The 22,624-nt window shown below is 44.3% G+C and overlaps 1 protein-coding gene across 8 annotated transcripts in view; it reads left to right on the top strand.

Moving 5' to 3' along the window:
* Nucleotides 1–22,624, top strand: part of CACNA2D2 (calcium voltage-gated channel auxiliary subunit alpha2delta 2) — a 354,828-nt gene that overhangs the window by 280,156 nt on the left and 52,048 nt on the right. For 5 of the 8 annotated variants that reach the window (XR_014225571.1, XM_082265445.1, XM_082265443.1 and 2 more), the window contains exons 19-23: nucleotides 1,757–1,828; nucleotides 2,031–2,102; nucleotides 3,924–3,985; nucleotides 8,639–8,715; nucleotides 14,810–14,830. Coding sequence is in view for 7 of the 8 variants with exons in the window: in XM_082265445.1 (XP_082121571.1) it covers nucleotides 1,757–1,828; nucleotides 2,031–2,102; nucleotides 3,924–3,985; nucleotides 8,639–8,715; nucleotides 14,810–14,830 (304 nt within the window). In the remaining variant the exon portion in view is untranslated. The remainder of the gene's footprint in view (nucleotides 1–1,756; nucleotides 1,829–2,030; nucleotides 2,103–3,923; nucleotides 3,986–8,638; nucleotides 8,716–14,809; nucleotides 14,831–22,624) is intronic. The other 3 variants (XM_082265447.1, XM_082265448.1, XM_082265449.1) reach the window with 1 other exon arrangement.

Below are 22,624 nucleotides of genomic sequence, written 5' to 3'. Positions count from 1 at the left end.
AAATGTTAATGGGACATTGTCTGTGAAATGTTCTTATTCTTTAAGAGAACCTGTTGTGTAGTTTTCACTTTTTTTTTTAGCTATTATTGTATTCTGGGCTTTTTTTCTCAGAATTGGTGCAGAAACTCTCCTCCTTCTTAGCCACTCTTTGCCTCCGCCCCCTACCCACCCCCCGAGCACCGTCCCTTGGCTCCACCCCTACTCACCTCCCAGTGCCGCCCCCTTTAGAGAATACAGAACAAAGTATTATTTAGTGGTGCTAAGTAATTTGTATGGAATTTGTTGATGATAACAAGAAAAGCAGTAAAATAGATCCACTGCAGCCAGAAAGCAATAGACCACCCCCCCAGCAACACTAGATCCTCTCATCACTAATAACCCCCCAGCAACAATAGACCCCACCCCAGCAACAATAGATCCTCTCATCAATAATAACCCCCCCCCCCCAGCAACAATAGACCCCACCCCAGCAACAATAGATCCTCTCATCAATAATAACCCCCCCAGCAACAATAGACCCCACCCCAGCAACAATAGATCCTCTCATCAATACTAAATCCCCCCCAGCAACATTAGATCCCCCAGCAATAATAGATACCCCCAGCAACACTAGCCCCACCCCAGCAACAATAGATCCCACACACATTATCCCCCCCCCCCCAGCAACAATGGACCGCCTGTATCGTCTGATCAATGTTTCTAAACAATGTTACTTTGTATCTCCCTTATTCCTGTCTGATCAGTGTTTATAACAATGTTACTTTGTATCTCTATCTCCCGTCTTAATAATGTTTTTAAACAATGTTTCTTTATATCTATCTCCCACCTGATCAATGTTTATAAACAATGTTACTTTGTATCTCTCTATCTCCCGTCTGATCAGTGTTTATAAACAATGTTACTTTGTATCTCCCTTATTCCTGTCTGATCAGTGTTTATAACAATGTTACTTTGTATCTCTATCTCCCGTCTTAATAATGTTTATAAACAATGTTTCTTTATATCTATCTCCCACCTGATCAATGTTTATAAACAATGTTACTTTATATCTCTCTATCTCCCATCTGAACAGTGTTTATAAACAATGTTACTTTATATCTCTTTATCTCCCATCTGAACAGTGTTTATAAACAATGTTACTTTGTATCTCTCTATCTCCCGTCTGATCAATGTTTATAAACAATGTTACTTTGTATCTCTCTATCTCCCGTCTGATCAATGTTTATAAACAATGTTACTTTGTATCTCTCTATCTCCCGTCTGATCAATGTTTATAAACAATGTTACTTTGTATGTCTCTATCTCCCGTCTGATCAATGTTTATAAACAATGTTACTTTGTATCTCTCGATTTTGTGTCTGAACTGTGTTGATAAATATTTTTTTGGCATCTTCTATATGTACTTGGCTACTCCTGGCTTCATTTTCAGAGCTACAAATGTACGGAAATTGGGAGGGGGTGGGGGGGGATGTGGCAGAGGGGAAGAAGGACTGGATGTGCTACACACGTCCTGTGTACTCAGAGGAAGTTTTTTGGACATGTGTAGCACAGTTGTATGCAGTTCTCATGTGCAGTAACAGAAATAAGGTTGATGCTGTGATCCCAGGACATGGCCCAGGACCCAGCATCAGTGGGGCAGAAGGCCAAGATGTGGGACTGTCCCAGCAAATCCAGCACAGTTGTCCTGTATGTGATTGGGTGTTTGGAGCGGGATCGGATACACTTTAACTTGGATAGTTTCCTCTGATCTTTGCAGGTCATCAACTTCCAGGAGCCGGTGACTCTGGACTTCCTAGACGCTGAGTTGGAGGATGAGAATAAGGAGGAGGTAAGTGCGAGCTCTGCAGACCAGGAGACACAACAAAAGCGGGCAGCACAGTGGCTAAGTGGTTTGCACTTCTGCCTAGCAACACTAGGGGCGTCGGTTCGAATCCTAACCCTGGCACTACCAATGTCCTCTCTATTAGCCATCTTCATCATTGGTTGTTTCCCTTGTGGTGACCATTTTTTTTCTTTCTCTCTTTTGTTAGATCCGACACAGGATGATTGACGGGATGGAGGGACATCAACTCATCCGGACCCTGGTGAAGTCATTGGATGAGGTATAGCTGAGCTCTTTGGAGCAGTGATTGGTCTGTGGAGCACACTGTGCACCCGGGCCCAGTGCTGGGACAAGGTCATCCAGTGCCCAGGTTTAAGATGCCGAACGGCAGCCCCCCCCCCTTTCAAAATGTATGAGCATTATGTGCCAGCGAAAATCCCCTCCCTGCTGTAACTACTCCTGTCAGCCTGTAAGTAGGAACTCTCCAGACAGCGCCCCCCACCTCATGTAATACCACTGCGCCCAAGGCATCCATCCCTCCTGCCCACCCCTTGTCCCAGCCTGGGCCTTGGAGATGGATAGGGCCAAAACTGTGGACCTTGTTAAGCATCACAAAGGGGGCACCAGGACCATCTATCTTCCTTCCTTTCTTTTTTTCTTCTTCACCTTCTTTATTCCTTTCCTCCCTTCTTTCTTTCTTCCTTCACTCATTCCTTCCTTGGCTCCACTTCACCATCTTTCCTTTACTTTTTTCCCTTCTTTTCTCTTTTATTTCCATTTTCCTTTTTCCCCCTTGTAAAATGTATGAACATTATGTGTCAGCAAAAATCCCCTCCCTGCTGTCACTACTACTGTCAGCTTCTAGGTAGTAACTCTCCACACAGCGCCGCCCACCACCACCAAGGCATCCGTCCCTCCTGCCCACCCCTTGTCCCAGCTTCACCTGTGCCCTGGAGATGGATAGGGCCAAAACCGTGGCCCTTGTTAAGCATCACAAAGGGGGCGCCAGGACCATCTATCTTCCTTCCTTTCTTCTTTACCTTCTTTATTCCTTTCCTCTCTTCTTCCTTCCTTCCTTCGCTTCACTTCACCATCTTTCCTTTACTTTTTTCCCTTCTTTTCTCTTTTATTCCCTTTTTCCAAATAGTACCTCCCCCTTTTAAAATATATGAGCATTATGTGTCAGCAAAAATCCCCCCCCCCCCCCTGCAATCACTACTCCTGTCAGCTTCTAGGTAGTAACTCTCCACAGAGCGCCCCCCACCTCATGTGATACCACTGAGCCAAAGGCAGCCGTCCCTCCTGCCCACCCCTTGTCCCAGCCCTGCCTGGGCCCTGGAGGTGGATGGGGGCCAAAACTGTAGCCCTTGGTAAGCATCACAAAGGGGGCTGTCAGGGCTGTCTTTCTTCCTTCCTTTATTTTTTCTTCTTTATTTCCTTATTTATTCCTTTCCTCCCTTCTTTCACTCATTCCTTCCTTCCTTCGCTCCACCTCACCACCTTTTTGCCATTTCCTTTCCCTTCCTTTGCTTTCCTTTTTTTATTCCTTTCCTTTCCTTTTTTTATTCCCTTGTTTACTCTTTACCTTTACTTTTTTCCCGTCTTTACATTTTGATTCCATTTTTCCAAATGGTACCTCCCCCTTCCAAAATGTATGAGCATTATGTGTCAGCAAAAATCCCCCCCCCCCCCTGCATTTACTACTCTTTTAGGTAGGAACTCTGCAGACAGCGCCCCCCACCTCATGTGATACCACTGCATCCAAGGCAGCTGTCCCTCCTGCCCACCCCTTGTCCCAGCCCCGCCTTGGCCGTGGATGTGGATGAGGCCTTATTCAGCATCACAAAGGGAGCCACCAGGACCTTTGAGCATTGTTTGTAGAGTCCTCCAGCCTGTCCATTATGAGGTGGGAGGGGTCTTCAGAAACCTCCAGGCAATCAATAGCAATAGGAAACATTCCATTTGCATTGCACTGTGTGTGCTGCGGGTGAACCATGCCCGTCACAATTCCTAGAGCGGGTGCCCGCCACAATGCCAGGAGCCGGTGTGTGTTTTCCACTGACCAGAAGGCAATGCTATTTTTATGTATCTTCTTTTCCAGAGATACATTGACGAAGCTGACCGAACCTACACATACGCCCCAATTCACAGTACAAATTACAGGTAAGAAAGACGCATGTATCGATTGAAAGGATTCACATTTCTGGGGAATGTAGAGAATGAAGCTCGGAGAGGGTCAAACCAATTTGGCGAGGCGTATTGTATGCATGCCAGCATTCAGCTGCACTCCCAGAATCCTCCGCTGTCTGCGAGCTCTTATATTTTACTGCCACCTTCTGGCCTAATGTTGTAACTGTACCAACACCCTTTAAGTGTGGGCTCCAGTAGTTAACCAGTAAACCAGTGGTGGTCAACTTATGAGGAATCAGAGAGCCTTAGCTGTGGCCCCTGTAGAGGGCCACATATAATCGGGTATGATTTTTTAGCATTTAGGGAGGCATTGGCAGCCCATTCGTTTCAAGAGGCTGTCTTAACGTAAATTACCTTCACATGCTTTAACACATTGTATAGAAGTAAATGGGGCCCTTGAAGAGATGAAAAGGGACTTTTGAAGTTTAATGAACATGTTGAAGCTTATATGAGTCTTTACTGATTGGACTTACATCTGCCTTAGGCTAAATAAATTAAAATGGAAAAAAATTACCAGTCTCCTAAATAGCCACAAAATGCAAATTACGGGCGTATTTCAGCGCCCAAGCGACACAACTACTGCATACAGCCAACCATATTAATAAATGGCTGCATACGGGTTTACACCACTGCTGGGGTATGAGTTTTTACTGATTGGGTTTAAATCTGCTTTATTCTAAATAAATTAAAATGGAAAAAAATTACCATTCTCCTAAATAGCCACAAAATCCAAATTACGGGCGTATTTCAGCGCCCAAGCGACACAGGTACTGCATACAGCCAACCATATTAATAAATGGCTGTATATGGCTGCATACGGGTTTACACCACTGCTTGGGTAAGCCTATGCATTCATGGGATGCACAACCTTGGATGCATACAGTCTGTGCCCACGAGCCTACGGCTAGGCCTAGGAGATCAGTCACTTCATTCTAAAACTGCTGATCTCTTCTGCATTCAGGTGCATCTCAAAAAATTGGATATCATCAAAACGTAATTAATTTCAAAAAGTGAAACTCCTATATTTTATATCGATGTGTTACACACAGAGTGATAGATTTCAAGCATGTCTATCTTTTAATTTTGATGAATATGGCTAAGGCTGACTATACACTATGCAATTTTCCTGTTCAACTTTCCTTTAGATTTACAAAAACGATATAATATAAGGGCAAACCTAAACACTTTCAATTTGTATGCAATCAGACAGGCCCTTCCACTACATAGTTGATGGTAAATCTAAAGAAAATTGTATAGTGTATGGCCAGCCTTACAGCTGGTGACACCCCGAAATTCAGTATGTCAGAAAATTTGAATATTACATAAGACCAATAAAAAAAAAGGATTTTTAATACACTGGAGATGCTGATTTCATTTTCCAGCAGGACTTGTCACCGCCCACAATGCCAAAAACTACCAATACCTGATCACATAATCATGGGATCACTGCGCTTGATTGGCCAGCAAACTCGCCTGACCTAAACCCCATAGAGAATCTGTGGGGGATTGTCAAGAGGAAGATGAGACACCAGACCCAACAATGCAGAGGAGCTGAAGGCCGCTATCAAAGCAACCTGGGCTTCCATAACACCTCAGCAGTGCCACAGGCTGATCGCCTTCATGCCACGCCGCATTCATGCAGTAATTCATGCAAAAGGAGCCCCGACCAAGTATTGAGTGCATCCTATACTGTACATGGACAGACTTCTCACTAAGACAACATTTCTCTATTAAAAATCCTTTTATTTTTTTTTTTTATTGGTCTTTTGTAATATTCAATTTTTCTGAGATACTGAATTTTGGGGTGTCACTCGCTGTAAGCCATAATCCTCAAAATGAAAAGAAAGAAATCTTTGAAATGTATCACTCTGTGTGTAACTAATCTATTTAAATTAATTAATTAATTAAAAAAAAAAGAATATATATATATATATATATATATGTCACTTTTTAAATTAAATTACTGAGATAAATTAACTTTTCGATGATATTCTAATTTTTATGAGATACGCCTGCAGTTCTCACTCAGACTAATGTGACACAAAGGGATCTAATTATAAAACACTTGTTGGACGAACATCACACACATACATGAAGGGCGAACGAATTTTCCCCATGTTTTCTGCAATAGATAAATTCATATGATCTTCGGCTCCATCTAGTGGCCAAAATTAGGTATATTTTTCATTGAATTATTACTGAAAACTATACCTCATTTTGGCCATTAGATGGAGCTGACGATCATAGGAAATTGTTTTAGAATCTCTGGGGAAAATTAATCTACCCTGCAACAAATGTATGTTCATCCAACGGCTGTTTTATGATTAGACCCCAAAGAGAGTGATCGAAGGTTTTAATTGTGTTACTGAACAGCTACAAATCTCGCGTGTAGCTCCATCATTAATATCTTCATTTAATTGTGATTAATTACATTTAGATGTGACCATTGTACACCTGTCCCCGATGGTTTAAAGGGACCCTGTCATCAAAATTGAAATACATTTTCTTTGAAATCATTCTTGTAGATCAGTCCAAAACTTAATACCGAGACAGAAATAGTTTTATACTTTTTAGATTCATGCTGTCTTTTCCAAGTAATCAGCAGTGCTAATTTTGCATGTGTGTGAATTTAATATTCCTCCAGACATTGATACTTCTTTCCCATTAGTAAACTGCTTCATGTCCAAGAGCCCTCTGTCCAAGAGGGTGTACCTATTAAAAATTCAGAGAGCTATTATCCTGTGAAACTGCGTGTACATTTGTTCTGTGCAGATGGGGCATAATCAATTACTATTAGGCTATTTTCTCTCCGGGTTGAATGTTTATTCATAACAAGAGTGGTTTGGGAAACTAGACTACTAGTTAGGCCACTAGATGGAGCTGATAATCATAGTAAAGAAGTGTTTATCTAGTGGCCATAAAGTGGTGTTTTCCTTAACAGCTCCATCTAGTGGCCATAAAGTGGTGTTTTCCTCCACAGCTCCATCTAGTGGCCATAAAGTGGGGTTTTCCTCAACAGCTCCATCTAGTGGCCATAAAGTGGTGTTTTCCTCAACAGCTCCATCTAGTGGCCATAAAGTGGTGTTTTTCTCAACAGCTCCATCTAGTGGCCATAAAGTGGTGTTTTCCTGATTCACTCTATTCTGCATGAAGGAGCAACATTTTACTTGGAGGCAAAAAAAAACCTAGAAACATTCTATTTTGCCCCCAGAATTTATGTACATGCAGTTTTACAGGACTATAGCTTGTATGAGTAGTCTGAAGAGAACAGGGAATATATGGAATCAGAGATTGTTACATTAGCACTGCTTGCAATCAGTATTACTCTTGCTCAGTGTGTATATACATTTATTGTTGAATTCTCCATCTGGTGAGTCTGGATCCATAAAATGGAGAAAATCAGAACTGAATATTTGATAATGATGATTAAAAAAGAAAAGACAGTTCAGAAGTGCAATCCTGACAGGGTCCCTTTAAACACGTGGGGGAGGGGGGGTGCAGTGTGAGTCGTGTTTGTGCATGTGTACATTAGTTGGCTGCTAAGCTGTGTACAGATAGTAATGGAATTCTCCCTTCTCCTCTTATCCTTTCTTTACATCACCGATCTTCCCCGACCTTCCCACATTCCCATCACCGAACTTCCCTGTCCTTCCTTCACCTCTCACCTTCCTCCATTTCCTTCCTTCCTTCCACCTCACTTTCTTTTCCTTTCACCTCACCAACATTTTCTCTCTTTCTTTCTTTCTTTCTTTCTTTCTTTCTTTCTTTCTTTCTTTCTTTCTTTCTTTCTTTCTTTCTTTCTTTCTTTCTTTCTTTCTTTCTTTCTTTCTTTCTTTCTTTCTTTCTTCCTTCCTTCCTTCCTTCCTTCCTTCCTCTCCTTTCACCACACCACCTTTTCATCGTGTTCTTTCTTTCTTTTTCTCTCTCTTTCTTTCCTTCCTTCCTTCCTTCCTTCCTTCCTTCCTTCCTTCCTTCCTTCCTTCCTTCCTTCCTTCCTTTCCTTTCCCCTCACCACCTTTTCATCACGTTCTTTCTTTCTTTTTCTCTCTCTTTCTTTCTTTCCTTCCTTCCTTCCTTCCTTCCTTCCTTCCTTCCTTCCTTCCTTTCCTTTCCCCTCACCACCTTTTCATCACGTTCTTTCTTTCTTTTCTCTCTCTCTTTCTTTTCTTCCTTCCTTCCTGCTCATCACCTTCTCTTCTTCCTTCCATGTCTTTCTTCCTTCTATGTCTTTCTTCTTTATTCCTTCCTTCCTTCCTTCCTTCCTTCCTTCCTTCCTTCCTTCCTTCCTTCCTACCTTCCTTCCTTCCTTCCCACCTTCCTTCCTTCCCACCTTATTTCTTTCCTTCCCTCCACCTCAACACCTTTTCACCATTTCCTCCTTTCCTTTCCTTCTCTTCCCTTCCATTTTTCTTCATTCCCCCCCCCCCCCCTTATTCCTTCTTTCCTTTTTTCCTTTTTTATTCCCTTCTTTTATCTATTTTCTCCCTTCTCTTTCTTCTTTCTCCCCCCTTACCCCCCCCACTCTCTCCCTTCTTTCCCATATCTCCCCCTTTGCCCCCCCCCCCCCCGGTCTCTCCCTTTCTCTCCCGCGCTCTCTTCTGGCTCTCTCTGGTGTGTTCCTGGCAGCCTGGGTCTGGTTTTACCTCTGTACAGCTCCTATTACCTGCGTGCTAATCTCAGTGATCAGATCCTCCAGGTGCAGTGTAAGTTCCCTTTTGCTTGTGTGTCCCCTGATCAGCCCCCTTTACCTGTCCCCCTGGCTCATGCCTGCCCCCTGCCATCCCCCAGGTTTGTCATTGTTCAGTGGGGAGGGATATGTCTGGGGTGAGGGCAGAAGTTGGCGCAGCATGCAGAGCCTGGCAGACATTCGCTGCCTGGGAGGTGTGCATGAGACTTCTCCTTTCATCGGAATCATGATGAGTGTCTTTCAGTTTGATTCATTCAGATTAATCTCTGGATCAGATGCTGCTCCTGTCTCTTCCTTCTGCTGCTCTCTTCCTGTCTCTCTCTCTCTCTCTCCAGACTCTGTCTTCTTATCTTCTCTACTCTCTTTGCTCCTCTTCTCTCTCCCTTTCCCTCCCCTCTTTCTGCCTCTTTCATCTCCCACCCCCTCCTTCCCTTCTCTTCTCCCTTCCTACCTCTGCTCTCTCCCTTTCTCCCCTCTTCCTGCATGGCCTCTTTCCTCCTCCCGCTTCTTGCCCCTCCCTTTTTATCCCCCCATCGAGCCTCTTTCTTCTTCCTGCCTCTCTCTTTTTTCTGCCTCTCTTCTCTTCCTACCCCTTTTCTCTTCCTGCCTCCTTGCTCCTTCTACATCTACGTTTGCCCCTTTCATTCCCCTCTACCTTCCTTTATCCTCTCCCTGCCTTTTCTCTCTTCTTGCCTCTCCCCTCTCTCCATCTCATCTTTCCATCTGCCTCTCTCCATTTCTGTCTCTTCCTGCCTCTTCCCCCATCCTTCCTCTATCCATTTCTCTTTTCCTGCCCCTTCCCTTTCCATTTTCCTGCCGCTTCCCTCTCCCTGTCTCTCTTTTTTGCAGTTTTCTTTCCCCTCTTCTCTTCCCTTGCCTTTTCTCTCTTCTTGACTCTCCCCTTCCTCTGCCTCTATTCTCTTTTAGCCTCTTTATATTTTTCTGCCTCTCTATCTCTTTCCGTCTCTTCCCTTTTCCTGCCTCTTCCCTCTCCTCTCCTCCTGCCTCTTCCCCCTTCCTTCTTCTTGCCTTTTCGCTCTTTTTTCCTCCTGCCTCTTCCACCTTCTCTCCTCCTGCCTCTTCCATCTTCTCTCCTGCTGCCTCTTCTCTCCTCCTGCCTCTTCCCTCTTCTCTCCTCCTGCCTCTTCCATCTTCTCTCCTCCTGCCTCTTCCATCTTCTCTCCTCCTGCCTCTTCCATCTTCTCTCCTCCTGCCTCTTCCATCTTCTCTCCTCCAGCCTCTTCCCTCTTCTCTCCTCCTACCTCTTCCCTCTTCTCTCCTCCTGCCTCTTCCCTCTTCTCTCCTTCTGCCTCTTCCCTCTTCTCTCCTCCTGCCTCTTCCATCTTCTCTCCTCCTGCCTCTTCCCTCTTCTCTCCTCCTGCCTCTTCCATCTTCTCTCCTCCTGCCTCTTCCATCTTCTCTCCTCCTGCCTCTTCCATCTTCTCTCCTCCTGCCTCTTCCATCTCCTCTCCTCCTGCCTCTTCCATCTTCTCTCCTCCTGCCTCTTCCATCTTCTCTCCTCCTGCCTCTTCTATCTTCTCTCCTCCTGCCTCTTCTCTCCTCCTGCCTCTTCCATCTTCTCTCCTCCTGCCTCTTCCCTCTTCTCTCTTCCTGCCTCTTCCATCTTCTCTCCTCCTGCCTCTTCCCTCTTCTCTCCTCCTGCCTCTTTCATCTATTCTCCTCCTGCCTCTTCCCTCTTCTCTCCTCCTACCTCTTCCCTCTTCTCTCCTCCTGCCTCTTCCCTCTTCTCTCCTCCTGCCTCTTCTCTCCTCCTGCCTGTTCCATCTTCTCTCCTCCTGCCTGTTCCATCTTCTCTCCTCCTGCCTCTTCCATCTTCTCTCCTCCTGCCTCTTCCCTCTTCTCTCTTCCTGCCTCTTCCATCTTCTCTCCTCCTGCCTCTTCCCTCTTCTCTCCTCCTGCCTCTTTCATCTATTCTCCTCCTGCCTCTTGCCTCTTCTCTCCTCCTGCCTGTTCCATCTTCTCTCCTCCTGCCTCTTCCCTCTTCTCTCCTCCTGCCTCTTCTCTCCTCCTGCCTGTTCCATCTTCTCTCCTCCTGCCTGTTCCATCTTCTCTCCTCCTGCCTCTTCCATCTTCTCTCCTCCTGCCTCTTCCATCTTCTCTCCTCCTGCCTCTTCCATCTTCTCTCCTCCTGCCTCTTCCATCTTCTCTCCTCCTGCCTCTTCCATCTTCTCTCCTCCTGCCTCTTCCCTCTTCTCTCCTCCTGCCTCTTCTCTCCTCCTGCCTGTTCCATCTTCTCTCCTCCTGCCTCTTCCATCTTCTCTCCTCCTGCCTCTTCCATCTTCTCTCCTCCTGCCTCTTCCATCTTCTCTCCTCCAGCCTCTTCCCTCTTCTCTCCTCCTACCTCTTCCCTCTTCTCTCCTCCTGCCTCTTCCCTCTTCTCTCCTTCTGCCTCTTCCCTCTTCTCTCCTCCTGCCTCTTCCATCTTCTCTCCTCCTGCCTCTTCCCTCTTCTCTCCTCCTGCCTCTTCCATCTTCTCTCCTCCTGCCTCTTCCATCTTCTCTCCTCCTGCCTCTTCCATCTTCTCTACTCCTGCCTCTTCCATCTCCTCTCCTCCTGCCTCTTCCATCTTCTCTCCTCCTGCCTCTTCCATCTTCTCTCCTCCTGCCTCTTCTATCTTCTCTCCTCCTGCCTCTTCTCTCCTCCTGCCTCTTCCATCTTCTCTCCTCCTGCCTCTTCCCTCTTCTCTCTTCCTGCCTCTTCCATCTTCTCTCCTCCTGCCTCTTCCCTCTTCTCTCCTCCTGCCTCTTTCATCTATTCTCCTCCTGCCTCTTCCCTCTTCTCTCCTCCTACCTCTTCCCTCTTCTCTCCTCCTGCCTCTTCCCTCTTCTCTCCTCCTGCCTCTTCTCTCCTCCTGCCTGTTCCATCTTCTCTCCTCCTGCCTGTTCCATCTTCTCTCCTCCTGCCTCTTCCATCTTCTCTCCTCCTGCCTCTTCCATCTTCTCTCCTCCTGCCTCTTCCATCTTCTCTCCTCCTGCCTCTTCCATCTTCTCTCCTCCTGCCTCTTCCCTCTTCTCTCCTCCTGCCTCTTCTCTCCTCCTGCCTGTTCCATCTTCTCTCCTCCTGCCTCTTCCATCTTCTCTCCTCCTGCCTCTTCCATCTTCTCTCCTCCTGCCTCTTCCATCTTCTCTCCTCCAGCCTCTTCCCTCTCCTCTTCTAACTTTTCTCTTTTCTCCTGCCTCTGCCTTCTTCTCTCTACCTTTCCCTTCCCTATTCTTTCTTCTTGCCCCTTCTCTCATCTTGCCTCTTCCCTCTTCTTGCTCTTCCTGCCTATTCCCTCTTCTTTCTCTTCTCTCTTCCTGCCTCTTCCCTCTTCTCTCTTTCTGCCTCTTCTCTCTTTCTGCCTCTTCTCTCTTTCTGCCTCTGCTCACTTCCTGCCTCTTCTCTCTTTCTGCCTCTTCTCTCTTTCTGCCTCGTCTCTTTTTCTGCCTCTGCTCACTTCCTGCCTCGTCTCTCTTCTTTTTTCTTTCCTCTTCTCTCTTCCTGCCTCTTCTCTCTTCACTCTTACTGCCTCTTCCCTCTTCCTGCCACTTTTCTCCTTTTCTGTCTATTCCCTCTTCCTGCCTCGTCTCTCTTCGTACCTCTTCCCTCTTCTCTCCTCCTGCCTCTTCTGGCCTCTTCTCTCTTTCGACCTCCAGCCTCTTCCTTCTTCCTGCTTCCTCCCTCTTCTCTCTTCACACCTCCATTTTTATTTCTGTCTCTTCCCTCTTTCTTCTTCTTTTCTCTCTTGCTGTCTCTCCTTTTTTTGTTTCCTCTTTTCCTTTCTCTTCGTCTCTCTTCCTACCTTTTTAAATTCTCCTTTTCTATCTCTTCTCCTATCATTCTCTCTTACTATTTCTCCTCCCAGTTCTCTCCCTCCTATCTTTCCTCCTCCTGCCTTCTCCGGTTGCTGTTCCTCTGTCGGACATACTTGTATTTTTCTTCCTTCTGATCTTTTTCATCTTCTTCTTCTATCACTCACTTATTCTCCTTTATTTGCCTACTTCACTTCTTTCATTCCTAAAGTATATCGACAGCCATCTTCTGCCTTTCATTCTGTCTTTTTCACATTCTCTATTCATACAGATCGTCTTTCCTTCCTTTCTTCCTCCCCTTTTCCTTCCTGTCTCACTTTTTCTCTCTCGCTCTATCTATGTATCTTTCCATTTCTCTTTTTCTCTCTCTCTCTCTGGCTCTTTCTTTATCTCTGTCACTTTTTCTGTTTCTCTTTTTTCTTTTTCTTTTCTCTCTTTCACTCGTTCATTCTCTCTGTTGCTCTCTTTCTTGCTCTCTCTCCCTCTTGTTCTCTCTCTCTCTCTCTCTCTTTCTTTCTCTCTCTCTCCTCTCTCCCTCGTTCTCTCTCTTTCTCTCGTTTGCTCTCTTTCTCTCGTTCGCTTTCTCTCTCGTTCTCTCTCTCTTTCATTCTTGTTCTCTCCCTCTCGTTCTCTCTCTCTCTCTCGTTCTCTCTCTCTCTCTCGTTCTCTCTCTCGCTCTCTCTCTCTCCCTCTCGTTTTCTCTCTCCCTCGCTCTCTCTCTCCTCTCTCCTTCATTCTCTCTCGCTCTCTCTCTTGTTCGTTCTCTCTCTTGTTTCTCTCTCTCTCTCTTGTTTCTCTCTCTCTCTCTTGTTTCTCATTCTCTCTCTCGCTCTCTTTCTCTCCTCTCTCCCTCGTTCTCTCTCGTTCTCTCTCTCTCTCTCTCTCGTTCTCTCTCTCTCGTTCTCTCTCTCTCTCGTTCTCTCTCTCTTTCGTTCTTGTTCTCTCCCTCTCGTTCTCTCTCTCTCGCTCTCTCTCGCTCTCTTTCTCTCTCTCTCTCTCTCTCCTCTCTCCTTCGCTCTCTCTCTCTCGTTCTCTCTCTCTCTCGTTCTCGTTCTCTCTCTCTCGTTCTCTCTCTCTCTCTCTCTCTCTCGTTCTCTCGTTCTCTCTTGTTTCTCTCTCTCTCTTGTTTCTCTCTCTTGTTTCTCTCTCTCTCTCTTGTTTCTCATTCTCTCTCTCGCTCTCTTTCTCTCCTCTCTCCCTCGTTCTCTCTCGTTCTCTCTCTCTCTCTCTCGTTCTCTCTCTCTCTCTCGTTCTCTCTCTCTCTCTCTCGTTCTCTCTCTCTTTCGTTCTTGTTCTCTCCCTCTCGTTCTCTCTCTCTCGCTCTCTCTCGCTCTTTCTCTCTCTCTCTCTCCTCTCTCCTTCGCTCTCTCTCTCTCGTTCTCTCTCTCTCTCGTTCTCGCTCTCTCTCTCGTTCTCTCTCTCTCTCTCTCGTTCCCTCTCGTTCTCTCGTTCTCTCGTTTCTCTCTCTCTCTTGTTTCTCTCTCTTGTTTCTCTCTCTCTCTCTTGTTTCTCTCTCTCTCTCGTTTCTCTTTCTCTCTCTCTCTCTCTTGTTTCTCTCTCTCTCTTGTTTCTCTCTCTCGTTCTCTTTCTTTCTTCTCTCCCTCATTCTCTCTCTCTCTCTCGCTCTCTCCCTCTCGTTCTCTCTCTCTGTCCCTCTCGTTCTCTCTCTGTCCCTCTCGTTCTCTCTCTGTCCCTCTCGTTCTCTCTCTCTCCTCTCTGCTTCGTTCTCTCTCTCTCTTCCTCTCTCTCGTTCTCTCTCTCTCGCGCTCTCTCTCTCATTCTCTCTCTCTCGTTCTCTCTCTCGTTTCTCTCTCTCTCTCTTGTTTCTCTCTCTCTCTCTCTCTCTCGTTTCTCCTCTCTCTCTCTCTCTCTCTCTCTCTCATTCTCTCTCTCTCTCATTCTTTCTCCTCTCTCGTTCTTTCTCTCTCTCAAGCTATCTCTTAAGTTCTCTCTCTCTCGTTCTCTCTCTTGTTCTCTCTCTCTCGTTCTCTCTCTCTCTCTCTCTTGTTCTCTCTCTCTCGTTCTCTCTCTCTCTCTCTCTCTCTCTCTCTCTCTCTCTCTCTCTCTCTTCTCGCCATTTCTCGTTTGCTGCTTATGTTTCATGGTGTTTCTTGCAAGATTTATTTTCTATTCAGTTTTTGGTTTTCAGTACAATTATGAAATACAATATTTTTATTCAATCCGCTCTTGAATAAAATATTGTTTGTAATGGCTCCTCCTTTCCACCCGTTCCTCCTTTTTTCTTTTGTGTTCTTTTTCTTTGTGTTGTTTTTCTGGCTCTCTGGTGGATTTTCACAGATCCAAACAAGAAAACTAAGGGCAAGTATAATCCAGCAATAGATCTTCCTGCCCCCTCACAACCCACCACCACCCGCCTGCCTGCCCACCCGCCCGTCACCCTGCCCGTAATGCCTACTACCACCTCACAGATCCTGTCACTCCTCCTCCTGTCTGTACCCCTCTGTCACCTCCTCGGAGGACCCCCACCCTTGTGTTATCACCATGTGGGATAAAGTGGGACCCCCTTCATTTCTTTCACACTCCTTTCCTTCCCTGTTCCTGCCTTCTCTGATCCCCTCAATGAAAGACGGTCTCCAGAGGAGCCACCAGAAGCGGTGTATATATATATCAACAAAATATATATATATTTTTATATTTTAAGTGTGCGTGTGTACATGACAATGGCTGGTTTGTACGCCCTGCGCTATTATGGTAATTAAGGGGTTAAATCAGACAAGTAATGTGGTATCCTCCTCTGTGTTCCTTCGTCTCCTGTCCTGCATAAGACTTTGTCTCCCTTCCCTTTACCTTCCCACCTTTTTTGTCATTTTGTTTTGTTTTTTAATCCTTCTGTATCTTCTCTCCTTTATACTTTGTTTTTCTCCTAGTGTCCGAAATCCTTCTACCCCATGTGTTCCGGATTCCCAAATTCTTCCGTTCTCTCCTCTCTGATTTCCTCCTAAAGACCTCATTCCCTTTGTATGTTCCAAATTCCCAACTTGTGTGTGTGCTAAAACCCCAAAGTGCTCCATTATGCTCCCTCCAAAAACTAATTTTTCTAATACCCAATATGTTCCGAAATCCCAATTTGTTTGTGCTAACACCCCCAAGTGCTCCATTGCCTTTTCTCTTACTACTCAAATTCATATTTCAGGATGTGAAATCCTTCTAATCCATGTGTTCCAGATTCCCAAATTCTTCCGTTCTCTCCACTCTGATTTCCTCCTTAAGACCTCATTCCCTTTTCTGTGTTCTAAATTCCTAACTTGTATGTGCTAACACCCCAAAGTTCTCTATTCTCTTCCCTCTTACTACTCATGTTCCAAATACCCAATGTGTTCCAAATTCCCAACTTGTGTGTGCCAACACCTCAAAGTTCTCCATTCTCTTCCCTCTTACTGCTCATGTTCCTAATACCCAATGTTTCCAAATTCCCAACTTGTATCTACCAACACCCCAAAGTGCTCCATTCTCTACCCTCCTACTACTCAAGTTCCTATTATCTGATGTGTTCCAATTTTCTAGCTGTGTCTTACACCTTCCCAAAGACTCCCATGCTCAGTGTTCTCATTTAATGTTGGCACCCATCTCTTTTCCCTTCATCCTTGGTTTCTGAGATTACTGTTTTCCTGTATGCCAAATTATATTCTTAATTCCTCCAATTCTTCAACCTCATCCCCCTTGTACCTTTTATTCTCCTAATTGGCAAAGCTTCCCTTCGTGTTCCATTTACTCACCTTGGTGTGGTAGCCTGGTTTTTTCTTTTCTCTGGTCTCGGGATTTTATCTTTCTTCTTGAGTATCCTTCTCTTCTTTATTCTTGGTATTTTTTAGTTCCAGTTGATGCTGTATCCTTTTCTTCTATACAATTGATGCTCCAAGAATCCATCCCCTTTTTGTGTCCAAAATCCTGAGTCTTCAGGGGCATAACTCAAATCATGGGCCCTCCATGTATCCTATGATCAATAATGACCCATTATCGTCACACAAGATCCTCTTCAACAACTCATCCTTATACAGGTGCTTCTGCACACCACTACCATTCATTTTTTGGGGAGAAGCCTCATAACCTGTAACAGTTGGTAGTGTCAACCATGACAATACATGTCATTGATCTTACCATAACGTATGCCTAAATCAAGGACTGGCAGCAGGAGAGCTGTCAGTATGGTCAGCGCACTACTATGGTGCAGTGCTTTGGATGAAAGTTATATTTGTAGTAGCAATAATAAAATTAACAACCCAAATTATATTTTACATTATGACAAAATTATTAATACTCTTGCACCTAATTACTCTATAAGCCTAATTCAAATTTCTTTAAACTCTAGGTTTTTGTAGAACATCAGCCCTCAACTGTCCCAGGGTTGTCCTGTTCACAAGGTTTTAGCTCTGGGATTTGTAACAGCATTAGGCATACAAGGGTCATTCAATCTGTAGTGGAAGTTCAGAGGGCAATAAAACTTCGCTGCTAAGGTCTATCACTATGTCCATGACTAGGAGGAACCTGAGGCCTGACTTCAGTCTTCCTATACTGGAAACTTCGGAGTTTACCAACCTTCCCGTAATTGAGCCCACCACTATTCCAGGCCTCATAGCAGCCATTGCTTCTATTCCTCTCTTTCTTCCTTTTTGGTACTCTTAGGCGCTCCTTGTTTTGAAGGGTTGCTCCTGTGTCTTTCTCCTAAATTCTCATTCTATTCCAGCCATTCTTTATTTTCTTTCTTTTTAATCCTGAGACTTGTATCCCTTTGATTCCAGATTCTGGTCTGTGTGTCCTAACTCCTAAGAATCTGCCTTCCACTCGCTTCATTGTCTCCTATCAATACCTGAGCCCCTTACCCAATCCCAGATGTTTGTCCTTCTACAAACCCTCATCCTAAAAATCTGCCTTCCACTCACTTCATTGTCTCCTATCAATACCTGAGAGAGACCCTTACCCAATCCCAGATGTTTGTCCTTCTACAAACCTTCATCCTAAGAATCTGCCTTCCACTCCATTCATTGTCTCCTATCAATACCTGAGACATTTAACCAATCCCAGATGTTTGTCCTTCTACAAACCCTCATCACCTTTATCTTTTGTCCTCATCTCAGTTCTTTCTAGTCCCAAGATCATGCTCTGTGTTTGTCTTCCAAAGACCAAGCACTTTCTTCTCCTTCCAAGTCCATAGTATTTTCCTCTCGTTCCTTTTATGTCCACCTATTACCCAAAGTCCCATCCCTTTGTATGTCAATATTTTTATTCGTCAACATATTTCTTTGCCTCTGTAACAATTTTTGCCTTTTTTGTCCAATCGCACCCGTCTATGTGGATTTCCTCCTTACCCTCTACATATTGTACTCTGCTGATTCCTTCCTCCTTACTCCCTACATATATTGTACTCTCCCGATTCCTACCCTTTGTGTTGATCTCCTTACCCCTCAATATGATGTTCTGAATCCTACCTTATTAATTTATCTCCATACCCCCTCCTTATTGCCTTCTCTGGATTCCTGCTTTTTTGTGTTATTCTTCTTACCCCTGTTTATGTGGATCTCTTCCTTACCCTCTACGTATTATCTTTTCCCCGAATCCTATTTTTTTTGTCTTTATCCCCTTATTATCTCCTCCCAATTTCACTTTTTTGTGTTGATTCCCTTACCCTCTCCATATTATCTTCTCCAAATTCCTACCTTTTTATGTTAATCTCCTTGCCCCTTTCTTATTGTGTGGATCTCCTCCTTACCCCCTAGGTGTTGTCTTCTCCCGATTCCTAACTTTTCTGTCTTGATTTCCTTACCCCCCCCCCCTCCTTCTTCTCTTCTCTCAATTCCACCATTTTTGTGTGTTTGATTTCCATAACTCATCCTTTTTGTCTTCGAATTCCTACATTTTTTGTTTTCTTCTCCATACCCTTGGTCTTTATTGCCTTCTCCCAATTCCTACATTTTTTATGTTAATCTTTCTGCACCTGTTTTTGTGGATCTCCTCCTTATCCCCTAAGTATTATCATCTCCTGATTCCTAACTTTTATGTCTTGATCTCCTTTCCCCCTCCTTATTATCTTCTCCCAACTCCCCTTTTTTGTGTTGATCTCCCTAACCTATTCTTATTGTCTTCTCCAGATTCCTACATTTTTATGTGTTCTCCTTACGCCAGTCCTAATTGCCTTCTCCCAATTCCTATCTTTTTGTGTTAATCTTCCTACCCCTGCTTGTGTGGATTTCCTCCTTACCCCCTCCCTATTGTCTTCCGATTTCTACTTTCTTTGTCTTGATCTCATTGTCCCCTTCTTATCTTCTCCCGATTTCTACCTTTTTTGTGTTGATCCCCTTACCCCCTACTTACTTTGTACTATCTTCTCCCAACTCAACCTTTTTTGTGTCGATCTCCTTATTATCTTCTCCCAACTCCACCTTTTTTGTGTTGATCTACTTACCCCATCCTTATTGTCTTCTCCCAATTTCTCCTTTTTTGTGTTGATCTTCTCACCTTCTCCTTGCTGTCTTCCCCTGATTCCAACCTTTTTATGTTCTTCTTCCTACCCTATCTTTCTACCACTTTTCATGTGAGTCTCTTCCTTACCCCCTATATTATCTTCTCTCCATGCCTACAGTTTTTGTCTTGATCTCCTTACCCCTCCTTATCGTCTCCGAATCTATACTTTTTTGTGTTGATCTCCATACTCCCCCCTTATTGCCTTCTCCCGATTTCTACCTTTTTTGTGTTTGTTTCCCTTACCCCCTACTTACTATCTTCTCCCAACTCAACCTTTTTTGTGTTGATCTCATTACCCCATCATTGTCTTCTCCCAATTTCTCCTTTTTTTGTGTTGATCTTCTCACCTTCTCCTTGCTGTCTTCTCCAGATTCCAACCTTTTTATGTTTTTCTCCCTACCCCGTCTTCCTACCACTTTTCATGTGGGTCTCTTCCTTACCCCCTGTATATTATCTTCTCCCCATTCCTACCATTTTTGTCTTGATCTCCTTACCCCTCCTTATTATCGTCTCCGAATTCCTACTTTTTTGTGTTGATCTCCATACTCCCCCCTTATTGTCTTCTACCGTTTCCTAACTTTTTTTAGGTCTTTTCCCTACCCCTCTTCCTTATTGCCTTCTCCCGATTTCTACCTTTTTTGTGTTTGTTTCCTTTACCCCCTACTTACTATCTTCTCCCAACTCAACGTTTTTTGTGTCGATCTACTTACCCCATCCTTATTATCTTCTCCCAACTCAACCTTTTTTGTGTTGATCTACTTACCCCACCCTTATTGTCTTCTCCCAATTTCTCCTTTTTTGTGTTGATCTTCTCATCTTCTCCTTGCTGTCTTCCCCTTATTCCAAACTTTTTATGTTCTTCTTCCTACCCTATCTTGCTACCACTTTTCATGTGGGTCTTTTCCTTACCCCCTATATTATCTTCTCCCCATTCCTACCATTTTTGTCTTGATCTCCTTACCCCTCCTTATCGTCTCCGAATTCCTACTTTTTTGTGTTGATCTCCATACTCCCCCCATATTGTCTTCCCCCATATCCTAACTTTTTCGAGGTCTTCTCCCTACCCCTGTTCCTTATTGCCTTCTCCAGATTCCTACATTTTTGTGTTAATCTTCTTACCCCTGTTTTTGTGGATCTCCTGCTTACCCCCTATGTATTATCTTATCCCAATTCCTACCTTTTTTGTCTTGATCTCCTTATTGTGTTCTCCCAAGTCCACCTTTTTGTGTTGATCTCCTTACCCCCTCCTTATTGTGTTCTCCCACGTCCACCTTTTTGTGTTGATCTCCTTACCCCCTACTTATTGTCTTCTCCCTATTCCTACCTTTTTTGTGTTCTCCCCCTTACCCCACCTTTATTGTCTTCTCCTGAGACTCCCTACCCATGTTGTGTTACCAGTTCCCACCTGTATGTCTCCTGCCCTCTACCCTTCAACCCACACTTGTCTTTTTACCCTCCTCTGCCGGGTGCCTCTCTCTCTCCACCTCACCCCTCATTTGCCTTGCTGCCTCTCCTTCCTGTATGGCCACTTGCGATGGAGATGTGGCCTTCATCTAGATATCATGAATGGGTATTAGCTACTGATGATGTATTGTACCCGTTCTGTTTTCCTCCTCACTCCTCTCCCAACCTCTCTTTCTTACACAAGCTGCTAGGGGGCAGTGCTGAGTCAGCACAGACAATGCGGGGGTCTCATAGAGAATCGATCTTTGGGTAGTTGGAGGGGGGTGGATGGTCTTCAGTTAGTCAATATGATGGTATGGTTGTCCAGACCAGGACTGACCCCTGCAGCTTCTGTTTGACCTTCGGTGACCCTGTAATGGCAATGCTGATGATAGAATGATAGTGTCCTGTTTCCTTCCCTTCCCTTCCCTTCCTACCATCGCTTGTCCGTCCCTATACCTCAACCTCTGATCAGAAGATTACAGTCAAACCAATCGCGTGTCCCCAACCCACCCCACAGCTGAGCACCCCAGTGCATTGTGGGTGGTAAATTAAAGGGCTCCTTCTGCAAAAAAAAAAAAAAAATTGCCGCAAATTGTCTCCAGTACCTGATCGCCTATTGAGTGAGTTTACGTCTTGACCTTGACTACGATTTAGGGAGCCATGTTGACCGACATTTTGATGCCCTTACAGTCCCCCACAATGCACTGTGCCTCCTGTCTGGGTGGATGGCGCGAGTTTTGGACTGTCTTTATTGGGTCCCCCCCCCCCCCCGGTGTGGCTTCGCAGGTACCTGAGCTCAGTTTGTCCTGTTGACCCAGAATGGTCCAGTGAAGTCTCTCTCCACCCGTTAGTACATCTTGCATGTGAACATAACACATCCAATCAGCTTAGAGAGCAGACATGGTCACCCCTCCCCCCTACAGGCAAGCGCTACACCCAACACCGCACACACTACCGGAAATAGAGTTCCCGAACCCTGGAGGTAAGTTGCCCACATGTATGAAAAACATTTCTAATGACACAATGGAGATACTAAACCACTATTCACTTTGCATTACAAGAAAACCCGCACACGCTGCACGCCATGTCATGTGATCTCACCAGATACCGCCAAAGCTTCGGCCAAGACATAGGGGGCAAAGGGTGAAACATTGAGAGAGTAAATCATTATGTTCATGGTGGACTACACCTTTTAAATTTGAAGTAGGGTCTTCATAAAAGTTTGCACAGCTATGTAGAGTCCTTCTGTCCAGATTGGGGCAAAATCTAATGGTTATTCACTATTTTCTCTCCAGGTCTAGAGGGAAGCTGACGATCATGGGAAATAAATATTTACTTCCTATGACCATTAGCTCCATCTAGTGGCCACACTGCAATTTTTCCCAAACCACTCTTTATATTTAAAAAAAAAAAAAGAGTGGTTTGGGAAAAAATTGCAATATGGCCACTAGATGGTGCTAATTAATGGTTATAAGAAGGAAATATTTATTTCCTATGATCGTCAGCTCCATCTGGTGGCCATACTACAATTTTTCCCAAACCACTTTTTTTTTTTTTTAACATAAATAAGATTCAACCTAGAGATAAAATAGGATAAAAAATAAGCAAAATATGTTTTATCTGTAAGAAAACTGCATATAATGGGACATGATATAAAATACACTGAAAATAAATTTAGAAGTTTATATTCAGTCTGTTTTTACCAGAAAGTAAAAAATATATTTTTTTTTTTTTCAAAATTGTCGCTTTTTCTTGTTTATAGCGCAAAAAATAAAAATCAGAGGTGATCAAATACCACCAAAAGAAAGCTCTATTTGTGGGGAAAAAAGGACATCAATTTTATTTGGGTGCAGCGTCGCACGACTGTCAGTTAAAGTAACGCTTTAGTAAAGTGCCGAATCGCAAAAAATGGCCTGGTCATTAAGGGGGCAAATCTTCCAATCCTTAGGTGGGGAATGGTGGAATCAAACTGGGCTTATTATTGCTGAGGATTGTGCTCAGGTCAGACACTTACAGCTGAGGGTATTTAGGGTATTAAGTTTAGGTGTCTCTTTCTTTACCATTACACATTTCTATCAGGCAGTGCAATGTCTACAGAATGTTACATGAATGGACTCTATTATTTCCCTTGCAGCAATAAATAAAAAATAAAAAAAAATGATCCTCTATACTTCCTTTTAGTAAATT

The sequence above is a fragment of the Pelophylax lessonae genome, assembly GCF_965119305.1.
Source record: "Pelophylax lessonae genome assembly, chromosome: 8".
Classification (NCBI taxonomy): domain Eukaryota; kingdom Metazoa; phylum Chordata; class Amphibia; order Anura; family Ranidae; genus Pelophylax; species Pelophylax lessonae.
Note: the sequence above shows the minus strand (reverse complement) of the source record. Positions and strands in the feature narration are given on the sequence as shown.